Below are 11185 nucleotides of genomic sequence, written 5' to 3' on the forward strand. Positions count from 1 at the left end.
GCATCGTTACCCTTGTGTTCCACCACCCCCTAGGGGACCAAGCTTAGCCAGAAATCAGTGTATGTTCTTAACTCCCAGATGAGAATCTCTTCTCTTGAGTTTCAGAGGTTTCCCATATTCCTTAGGATATAGTATGAACTACCCAGCTGGCCCCCTACGGCACCATGGTCTGGTTTCTTCAGCTAATGTCTTGCACTTCCTCTTCACTCCCACTTATTGACACAGAAATAGCCTTCAATTCCCCAAATGCCAAGGTTCTCTTTGCTTAGCTAACTTCTATCCCTCCTCTTTTCCTGATCTTAGATTCTGGGAGCTGTCCCCACTGTAGGCTCTCACAATTTCCTATATTCCCCTTATCAAGTGACTTACATTTTATAGAATTTTATGGCAATTTCTTCGTTATTTGGTTGTGACCTTCCATAGTACTTATTTGGTTCCTTAGACACTTCTCTTTCTTCTGGAGAATTACTCTTTCTATCTTTATGAGGGGGTTTAGTAGGACTGTCAGACTCCACCAGCCATGGAGTGAGAACATGGCTCAAACAAGGCTGGCTGATCAATCAGTCTCTCACCCAGGACTTTGAATCTTGAGCTGAGTGACTGTAGGGAATGTGGACCCTGAGAAAGAAGATACCTACCAAGAAAGACTCCTGGTGGCTAACTGGGCTCAAAAAGCAGAGGCTATAAACTGTTTCTAAGTAGGGGTGTTCCATGCAAACCACACTTCAGGGAGAAGCCTATACTGAACTGCTCATCTGAACTGTGTTCCTGCCATTTGAGCCAGCCCTTATAAAGGAGCTCCTGGAATTGTATTTCAACAAATAGGACTGAGGCTTTCCCTCTCCAACTGGAGCTGCACAGCTATATCCCCATCAACATTTTCACTGACCAATCAGAGTGCATCCATTCTGACCAATCAGGACAGTGCCTTTTGGACCAATCAAACTGTGAGGATTTGGAGTCCTCATTTGCATGAGGACAGACCAATCAGGGTCCACAGGTCTCTCTCTATAAGTCAGCTCCCCTCTAGTTCATGCACTGTACTTTTCCTTTGCACAGAAGACTGCGTTTTCCTGGCTGGAGCTGAAACACCAGATGTGTCACCAGTCCAGACTGGAGTAGAGCTGTCTAGCAAGAAAGGGGCCTCGCCCCAGGGCCGCCTCACAGCCATGTTGTTCCACAGCTGTGCTGCTTCATAATTGAGCTGTAACACCACTGACTGTTCCACAATGGTGCTGTTCTCACAGCTGTGCTGTATCACAACTGAGCTGTTTGCATAAAGTTTCCTTCTTCACTGCACCCTGAATTGGGGATTCCTGTTGGTGTTGAGTTGTCACCAATGACCATGTATTGACAGGAACAACAAATGAACCTGGTTGGAGTTGGTTTATCTGAGTGCCATCATGGTGATGAGATTGCCAATTACCTCCTGCTGGCAGAATCCCTGAGAGATGAGTTCTTCAGCTCTTCCTTTGAATCCATGAGCTACTAAAAAATTTACTGATAAAATCCTTTTTTGGGGGGTTGGGGGTGATGGGATGAAGTTAGCCAGCTAGTATTGGTTGCTTGCCATCAAACAGTGTTTGTGGACACATCTCTGCAATATTGCAGGCACTGCAGAGGCAGCATTGTGTCCTAAGTTTCGTGCCTCAACACATGTGATAAGTTTCAAGTAACAAGAAAATACGGTAAATAGAAAACAAGATGAGATGAAAGCAGTCAACTTAACTGGGTCAGTAATAACAATATATTAAAATAGTTTAATTTTCAATATTAAAATTCAGATATTCAGGACTTAATTCTTCATTCCTTGGGATCCTTAAAAAGACACACTCTTACCCTGAAAGGTCTTTACAGTTTGCAATGTATTAAATACACACCAGCCCAGAGCAGAGAAGGCTCTCAGGCAGAGTAGCAGGAACTTACAATCTAAGGGTAATGTTATGGGCTGAATTGTCTCCCCTTCCAAATTTATATTTTGAAGCTCTAACCTCCAATACCTCAGAATGTACTCTCTCAAAATTAAAGAGTCACAGCGTAGAGATTTTATAAGTTACTGTGAAGAGAGACTGTAGTAAGTGTCCATCCCCACAGCTTCTGAGACTGTCACCCAGACTCATCTGCCCAGTAGGAAGAGAACTACTAGAAGGAGGTGTAAGGGGAACAGGCTTATCTCCTATAAACAGCCAAGGGGCTGCAATGTGAGGATGTGAATGAAATGGGAAAATTGCTGCATAAAGTAAAACTAGAGGGGTCTTGAGTTGTCTGAGGCTGATCGTGTGCTGTGTACTTCTGAGTTAAGATGAACTTAATCTCCATGCCTGGAGAGAAGAAAATAAAATAAAATGAAATATAACACAGTAAAGCAAAATGATAAGATGAAGGGACATCATGTTTGGTGTAGGAGGCGTCTGGTGAGACTGTCTGGGGGGTCTTCCACCTTATACATTCTGGGGCAGCCATGGGCAGGAGAAGCTGTCTGCCAATGGGGCTTTAGGAAATAGTTCGATTTGGTCTCTTTAATTTGGGGCACCTGGGGTTCCTTCTAGTCTCTGTAAGCTTTCAGTTGAAGAATGATAGATGGCAGTTACTAACCTCACAAGTAGAAAGCATTTCCAATTCCTGGAGCTCTCCTGCTGTCGGGGATATTAACCAGCAATCTTGGCTTCATCAGATTCCACAGGAGCCAATGGGTTTCCTGACACTTAAGTAGGAGATGACCCCACCCAGCCAGCCTGCACCTTTGCTTTTGGATCACAAGGGGGCCCTTTCTGCAGCTGGTTTCTCTCATTCTCCAATCCATTGTACTCATTAATATCTGGTTAATATTCCTGAATCATAATTTTAATCATGTCACCCTACTGTCAAAAAGCCTTTAACTGTTACACTCAGAATAAATATCAGAACCTTAGCACATGATTCAAAGCTCTCCCTAGTTTGACCCCAAACAACTTCTGTGACTTTACTTATTACATTGTAAAATATTATATACTTCTGGTTAATTTCTTTATCATATAAACATCTGTCACAGTGTCTTGTAACTGAGAGGCATCCTTAAACATTTGTTGAACGAATAGTAGATGGATGGATGCACCAAAACTTTGAAAGTGAGCAATGAAAAAATTCTGAATTAGGGTTCAGAAATTGGCAAATTTGATTTCTGTGTCTTCCCTGTCTTCCCCCGATCCTACCTCTACCTGTCTTTGATTTCTTAAATTGTATTTTCCTTTCTTTTCACTTGGGAAGCAACAAAAAGTAGATTGGTGATGGGTGGTCTGGGATTGCTTGTGACATGTTTAGATAGTGTGGAGATTGGCTTCGTTCAAATGTCTTTCTTGAAATCTTCTGTGATGTTTTTATCTAAAAGAAATATCAACATGAAAAGAGTATATGTTGAATTGGTGATTATGAGAGTGGTCATGGGAGGAGGTAAGATTTGAGCTGGACCTTGACAGTGGATATTATTGCAATAAGTGAAATTGAGGTAAACTCCATGCAGGAAGATGCTGTACCTACCTAGTTCTACCGGATCTCCAGAGTTTATTAGAGTATCAAGCATAAAACAGATACTCAATATATAATTCTTTAATAATCCACCAATAAATGAGCAAAGGAAATAGAGAGAAAACATTAAATATATTTGATGAACAATAAGGTCTATTTAGCTGGAACAGCAAATTCTAGAGAGAACAAGGTTGAAAAGCAGTGTTCCGCCAAAATGAAAGGGCATTAGCAAATAAAGTTTGTAAGTCCTAATCCATTTGGCATCCCCTGCCTAATTCAGAGTACTCCATCGTTCCAGTCTAGCTGGAAAACTATCCCTAGAACAGTCCTCCAGAGAGAGACTGGGTAGTACTAAGGCACTGAGGAATTGTTAAGAAGATAATTTGTGTCAGTGAGGCTTAATAAAAAGGGGAAACTGAGGTACAGAAGAGGCTTTGGATTGTATTAAAGAAGTCACAGAGTACTACAACCTCACAACCAGAGGGCACATTTGCAGTGGGCACCTGAACAGTGCTCAAGGGACCAGATGGTCATGCCATGCTACAGGGGGACCCCAGGTCAAGATGGCCAGTAAACATTGCTTCAGTCAATTATACCAAGAAAATCAGATAAATCAAATGCTTGGTGGAAAAACAAATGATAATATCTACTGACAATTGCACATCATTTAGCAGTTTTAATAATCTGATTTATTTTGTGTGGAGGCTAGTTGACTAGTGTTGATTACATTTTACAGATTAGATAACGGGTTCTGAAGGGCTGTGGCAGTGAGTCAGCCCAGTGCCCAGCATTCAAATCTTGTGTCTCCAAATCCACCAGCTGTCTCCTTCACTGCTTCCCCGGGCCTTGCTGTTGGCGTTGGCAGTGGTTCTAGAGCTCATCTGTCTCATGTCTCAAAAAAAGGGTGACTACTGGTCTTGAGACCTTGAGGAGGTCTGAAGCCTCCTCAAGGTCCTGCTTCCTGACCCTCATGCCATGGGACAATGAGGGGCTGGGCCAGGCTGCTGTGCTGAACGTGGCAAGAGTAGGGGTCTGTGTCTTGAGAGGGGATTTTCACCTCCACCCAGGACTGGTAAGAGTCACTTTCACTGAGATCCTCTCCCTGTGACTCAGTCTCCACCACATTGCTGGCCCGAGTCCAGTACAGACTGATTGGTTGTGGGTAGAAGTTGTAGGCCAAACACTTGAGGGTCCTGGTGCCTCCTGGCGCCATCTGGCTGGTGATTGACACAGAGGGATGATCTGTGGAAGGACAGAGTGTGGAGGTTGAAGGTCTGAAGGAGACATCTCCATGCTCATGTCTCCTCCACCTCTGGAGTTAAGGATGAGCAGAGCTCTTGGCTCTCTCCCTGCCTCCCCAGGGAAAGTTTACAAAGATTAGGGAAGCCGAGGCTTTCCATGAGCCTTCCCTGTTTGATATTGGAATATCTGTGGCTACTGCCATGCCACCCAGCACCTTCCCCTCTCCACCGTGTATTGGCTTCTGATGGCAAGAAATTGTGAATGTCCCCATATATTTTTCTATTTTTTCCCAAACATCCCGGTGGGCTTTGTGGCTCCTGCCTTCCCCAGTCTCAGCCCCACCCCTTAGCTCTGCCTGCATGCAGCTCTGTCATTCAGACCCTTCCCTGCTCCCTCCCATAGGACTCTCTTTCTCATTACTTTTCAGATCAAAGTCTCAGCTTGTGACAACTAATCCTGCTCACACTTACTGTCATCATCCTTCCTGGGTAAACATTTTACTTGCCTGGCTTCTCCCCACAGCCAAGCCAGGAGGCATATCATAAAGAAATGACTACAGGATTTGCCTGAGATGTTCCTCTGAGCTCCCAGCCTGGGATCACCTTGGTCTTTGTCAGCTCACTATGGGGAAACAGGACATGCGGAGCATTGGGTACCTTGTCGGTCCAGGTAAATCTTGCTGTATTGCAGGTACCTCCGTAGCTTCTGGGGGCACTCATCTTCCATGGAGGCCCTCGCCCGCAACACAGAGCCTTCTGTCTCCCACTTCACCTTGGTGTTCAGAGCTTCTGGCTGCAGTGGGATCCAGGCTGGGATTTCTGTGTTGAACTCGATGTAGTCCTGTCCATCGTAGGCAATCTTCCAGGATGCCCCACAGTAGCTGTTATTCCGGAGCACACAACTAAACTTTTCCCGTGTGGTGTGATTCCCTGCATCAACCCAATGACCCGGAAATCAGTCAGTCTGCATCACATCAACTCCATCTTAATAACTCTTACTCTTACACAGTTTGCAACCCACTAAGAAGGAAGGATTTTGAAATCTAAGCTTGTAATCCCTTTATCTTGGCAAATGGGTTATTAACCAGACATAGAGCAGACAGAAAGAGGGAAACTTGGTTTGGTTTGATGTTTTAGGCCAGTCTGAGATGAGATATTTTCTTCCCAGCCAGAGAATTTCAAAGAGCTACAGACTGTGGAAGACCTTGTAGCCCCATGCAGTGTTTCTCTTGATTAATTTTGTTTGAACATACTGTGAGTATTTAGAAACTGGACGGAAGTACACAGAAGTGCATTGCATAGTTAAATAGAATTTATTTGTAGTTTAAAATAGATTGTGCAATCTCTCCTTTTTCCCCAGTTCAACATGGAGTTGATGTCCCCAGTTGAGTCAACATAATTCGATCAACTCTTCCTTCTTTTCTGGTGATTGATATCTTTAAACAAATCTCTAATGCTCACCTCCCTTTCCAGTTGGCAAGAACTCTTGGAAATTGGCCTCCTTAAGAAAGGGGAACAGAACCACTTTGTTTTGATTATAAAGGTAGGTGTTTACCGGATACTGATTAATGCCATTGGCACAGGCTCTGGTCTTAAGCTATCTGGGCTAAAATCCCAACTCTGTCTCCACTCCCATCTGGCTTGTTACATGAACTTGAGCCAATAATCTGCTGTGCTTCAATTTTCTCACCTCTAAAATGGCAATGGCAAATGTTAGAGGGTTATTGTGATCGTTGCATATGTCAATACCTGTGCCTAGCACATGATGTTCAATAAATGTTAGCTCTGATTATGTTCTAATGCACCATGTTCATCTCTTTATCCTCTTTACTCATGATAACTCATGTCAACATTTCTATTTCAGTCAATCAAACTTTGTTCCAGTGTCCTTCCTGGGCATCTGTGCCTTACCCTCTCCTATTTCTGAGCACAGCCTAAGTTGTTTTCTTACCAGGGCTCCCATTCCACATCCTTCAGATTTCTGTGCAACTCTTGCCTCCTTTTGGAAACTTTCAGGTTTCGTGTAGCATCTTGGGTACTCATAAACCCACCTTTTGGTATCCACCCTATAATAATTTTAAATTACCAGTTCGCCAGGCTGATTTGGGGCTTTAGGCAGTGTGGCTCAGAAGAAAGAGTGCTGGGCTGAGAGACATGAAAACTAGTCTCTGTGCTCCACTCTGCACCAGCTCCTCACACCACAAACCCAGAGACCCCTCCCACCCTAATCTGCTCCTTATGGACAGAAGGGTCTTTATGATTTTAGGGAACTTTGACAGTTTGTGGTTTTAAATTCAGTCCTTCTTGAGCTCCTAGTAGGAGCCATGGTTTGTGCTGGGTACTTTCTCTCAATCATTCAGCGTATTTCATTTGAGCAACTATTATTTGTTCTCCTAGGTGATCGGGCTCCAGGGGAGATCAAAACAGGCTATGTTCTAGCTTTCATGGAATTTACCTAGATAAGTTTTAAGAAATCTCTCGGAGGCAGGACTCAATGCTCCAATTTTTGCAGATTCAGACCAGATAACTAAGAACACATTCACTGTCAAACAGCTAGTGACTGGAGGAGCCACCACATGAAACCTGGTCAGAATGACCCTAAGGATAGCTCACTTCCCACCCAACATCCTGGACGGGGATGAGTCTGGCATCTAAATTGGGATCTGCCTCAGACAGGTGGGATATGAAGCTGAGAGGTCAGATGTGCCTGGATAAGGGCTGACTCTGACATCCCTTCCTGTGAGAGTTGAGGCCTGGGAGTGAGGATGAGGGAAGTGATAGGGAAAGAGGAAAAGCAGCTGTGTAGCAGGGAAGGGGTGATGCAGAAATGTCTGTGAATTTCTAAATGTGCTTCTGGCTCCTCTTTTGGCATGGGGAGTATTTCTATCCTACAGATCCCTTTCCACTTGCAGTTGTAGTGCTGCCTCTTGAGCTAAGATCCTTGACCTCTGAAGTCCATAGTCTACTGACCTTTGTCCTTGTAGTAGCTCATGATGTCTTCCAGGTTCTTCAGGATGAAGTCCCCCCTGGCCTTCTGACGTTTACTCTCCTCCTCCCAGTCCTCCATCCCTTTCACCTGTTTCCACGGGCCCAGGGGCTCAGCCTTCCCACTTTCACTATCGTAGTGGAAGAAGGCCTGGTCATTGAGGTAGCCAGTGGCCTGAAAGCTGGGAGAGGCCTCAGTAGACCTGGACACCGCAGTGGAGTAGAAGGTCAGAGAGTAAGGCCCTGCAGAAAAGGAGAAAAATGTGAGAAGTGAGGTCCATGCAAGGGATCCCACTGTGGGGCAGCAGAGGACCAGGAAAAGAAACCTGGTCACTGGGCCTCTTCCTCCCCAGATCAATCCACCCTGCTGTCAGCCTCTTACTACTGGAAACTCACTCAAGAGAATGGGCTCTACTTCTATTCTGGGGATGATATTGCAAAGATCATTTTTGTGTCTTTGCTACATTGCTTTCACTCTTGGCATATCAGAAGATGATATTTCTCAGCCTTCTTGTAGGTACATTGGGACTATGGACTGAGTTCTATCAAAGTGGAATGTGAATGGAAGTAATGTATTTCTTCTTATTGGAGACCCTGTGGGCTGGTTTGACACCTCTGTCTCTTTTCTATTTAGACAGCGACTGTGGGGGCAACAAGACGAATCAGAAGAGTTCCCAGATATAAACAGCCTGCATCCTTGAGTCACCCCATGTGTTGGGAGCCGGCTGTGCCTCAGTGTCTGACATGGCCAAGCACACTGCCGTTGTAATAAATTCTGAAACTCTGACTGAGAAACAGATACTACTTTATCTCTTAGGAAATTTATATTCCCTTTTAGACACCCTCAGTAGGATGAAGATCTGGCTCCCCTCCCGATATTGATTATTTTATTTACCTTAATCAACTTAGTAAGTCTTGTATATTACTATAATTCTATTTTATACACTAAAAGCAATTTCAGTCATACTGCTAGACTCTTAGTAATAGTAAACATATGCACCCTGTGAGTCTTGAGATCCTGTTTAGCTAGTAGTGTTTAGGATAATTGCTGGATAGCCATGGGAACCATTCTTTAGGATATGATGCAGAGACTTAGCTTTAGCCACATAGTAATTATAGGTAAAAGATTGAAACATAGTTAAGATAAGCATAGAACAGGTCTAGCTGTGCCCTGTAGCATAAGAATTGTTAGGAAGTGAGACTCTGAGAAAAATAGCCTATATGGAAAAATAACCCTGGGAAAATAACATCAATACTGTGTAAAAACAATTTTCTCATGAGGTAATGGTCAACTGTCCAGCATAAAAAGGACTCTACTGTAACAATAAAGTGAGACACTTCTCTTCTTGAAAAAGCGCCCCTGTGTCTCCGCGTGTTTTACTGCATGCTGTAAGAATAAAGGGTGAGTCACTTCTATTGAAAACGCTCCTCGTGTCTCTGCTCCCTCTCTTTGTCATCTCCCTCCCTTCCTCTCTCATCTCCTTGTCGTGTGTGTCTCTCCCTCCCTCCCTCCCTCCCTCCCTCCCTCTCTCTCTCTCTCTCTCTCTCTCTCTTCGCCGACGCCGTCCCCACCAAAGGGCTTTCCCTGGACCTGTGGGAGCTGGTCTCCCCCATCCATGGAGGACAGAAATGTTGCCTGATCTACTCTTATATTCAACTTTACATGAGCAAGAAATAAACATTTGTTGGGTTAAGACACCAACAATTATCTTAGTTACTAGAGCATAGCCCAATTGAACCTGAAAAATACATCTAGTTAGAAAGTGTAGGAAGGAGAACTGACTAGAAACCTCAGGAAATAACCCAGAAAGGATCAGCATAAGGGAAGAACATGATGGCTCTCAGGAGTTTCATGGCTGTCCCTGAATTTTGGTATGAGGCAGGAACTGGGAAAGGAAGGGACATTTTCCTAATTAATTACATAATGGATTCATGATATAACTCTCCTGAGTGTTACTAATGTTAGAGGTTATATAGCAGATTCCTAGTCCCAGTACTGAAGTTATTCTTGCTAATTAGTATCTAAATGTGTTTACCATTTTGCTCAGTAGACAGTGAGTAAAGCACATTACCCTCAACAATGTAGGTTGGCCTCATCTAATCAGTGGAAGGCCACAAGAGAAAAGACTGAGGTCCCCAAAGGAAGAAGAAACTCTGCCTCCAGACTGCCTTTGGACCAAAAACTGCAACATCAACTCCTCTGGGTCTCCAGTCTGCTGACCTACCCTGCAGACTTTAGACTTGTCAGCCCCCACAATTGTGTGAGCCATATTCTTAAAATAAATGTCTCTTTTTCTCTGCATATACATGTTGTATATTAGTTCTGTTTCTCTGGAGAACCCTAACCAAATTGATTTTGGTGTAGGATGTGATTAACATTCTAAATATGATCAATTGTTAGTTTGGAAATGTAGTGAATTCTAAACTTGCACAGCTTAGCTTACATGTCTTAATCCTGAAATTGCCAACAAAGCCTCATTACTCTGTCCTAGAATTGACTCTGGTTCTTCCCAAGTTCCAGCTGGCTCCTTTCCTACTCACTAGCCTTCCAGGCCCTGTCGTAGTGTCTGACTGTGGAGTGAGGGAACAGGGTCTTTCGAGAAGCACCCTTCCAGTCATCATGCCGTCACATAGGCCCTCTGTGGTCTCTGTCTCTCTGAGAGTCAAACAGGTACATTCAGCCATTGGAAGGAGGAAGGAACAAGAAGCTCCACCTGTATAACCCCTGCTCGATCCTGGCTGTATGACCCTGGGCAGGTTACTTCATTTCTCTGGGTCTTAGTTTTATTCATTTGTAAACTAAGAGTTTTAGATTCTGGATCTTTGAGGTCTTATTTACCACGATTCTAGAGGTTCTCTGAATGCTTCTAGGAGTGTGTGAGCTGAGTTCATTGATATCCTAAGACACTTGGGTTGCCCATCTGCATCAGAGGCCATTCTCCAAGCCCATCTATCCAGTTCATTGCCTCCCCTTCGTTCTTCTCCATACCCAGACCTTGCTTCCACACTCACCATCTTGGGTCTCCTGGGTGACTGCAGGACTCAGAAAGAGCAGCAGGGGCAGCAGGACAGGCACCATTGTGCTCACTGCACGTGGTTGGAAGCTACTGGATTCCCCCAGGTCCTGGAGCTGTCTATATGGACAGAGAGCCAGAGAGAGTCTCTAGGGAATGGCTGGTATTTTGAGCCCTGCCCAGGTGACGTGAATGCATATGCCAATGAGAACCCCAGGATGGGCTTCTCTCCCTACTCTGAGAAAACAGGATACACAGGCCAGGCTTGGCGGATGTGGTGTCTACAGACAGTCTGCCAATTCAGAATGAGACAGCTGATCTGGGTTGGGACTTTGTCATGGGTCCACGCTGTGGCATTTTTTGCCCCTGTTGACAGCAACATGTGTTTATAGTACTAGTTCCATGGTGTGATTATGCCTGGGCTTCTCCTGCCTATTTCTG

The 11185-nt window shown here is 44.4% G+C and overlaps 1 protein-coding gene across 1 annotated transcript; it reads right to left on the bottom strand.

The window, feature by feature from the left end:
* Nucleotides 1-3925: 3925 nt before the first annotated feature.
* Nucleotides 3926-10985, bottom strand: AZGP1 (alpha-2-glycoprotein 1, zinc-binding). Its single transcript, XM_019633390.1, has 4 exons — nucleotides 10743-10985; nucleotides 7716-7973; nucleotides 5403-5675; nucleotides 3926-4746 (listed from the first exon to the last, which is right to left on the bottom strand). Exons 1-4 carry the CDS (start codon nucleotides 10807-10809, stop codon nucleotides 4451-4453), a joined length of 894 nt encoding a protein of 297 aa, XP_019488935.1. The 5' UTR covers nucleotides 10810-10985; the 3' UTR covers nucleotides 3926-4450.
* Between the last annotated feature and the right edge of the window lie 200 nt (nucleotides 10986-11185).

Source organism: Hipposideros armiger, unplaced genomic scaffold (genome assembly GCF_001890085.2).
Source record: "Hipposideros armiger isolate ML-2016 unplaced genomic scaffold, ASM189008v1 scaffold_1302, whole genome shotgun sequence".
Taxonomy (NCBI): Eukaryota; Metazoa; Chordata; class Mammalia; order Chiroptera; family Hipposideridae; genus Hipposideros; species Hipposideros armiger.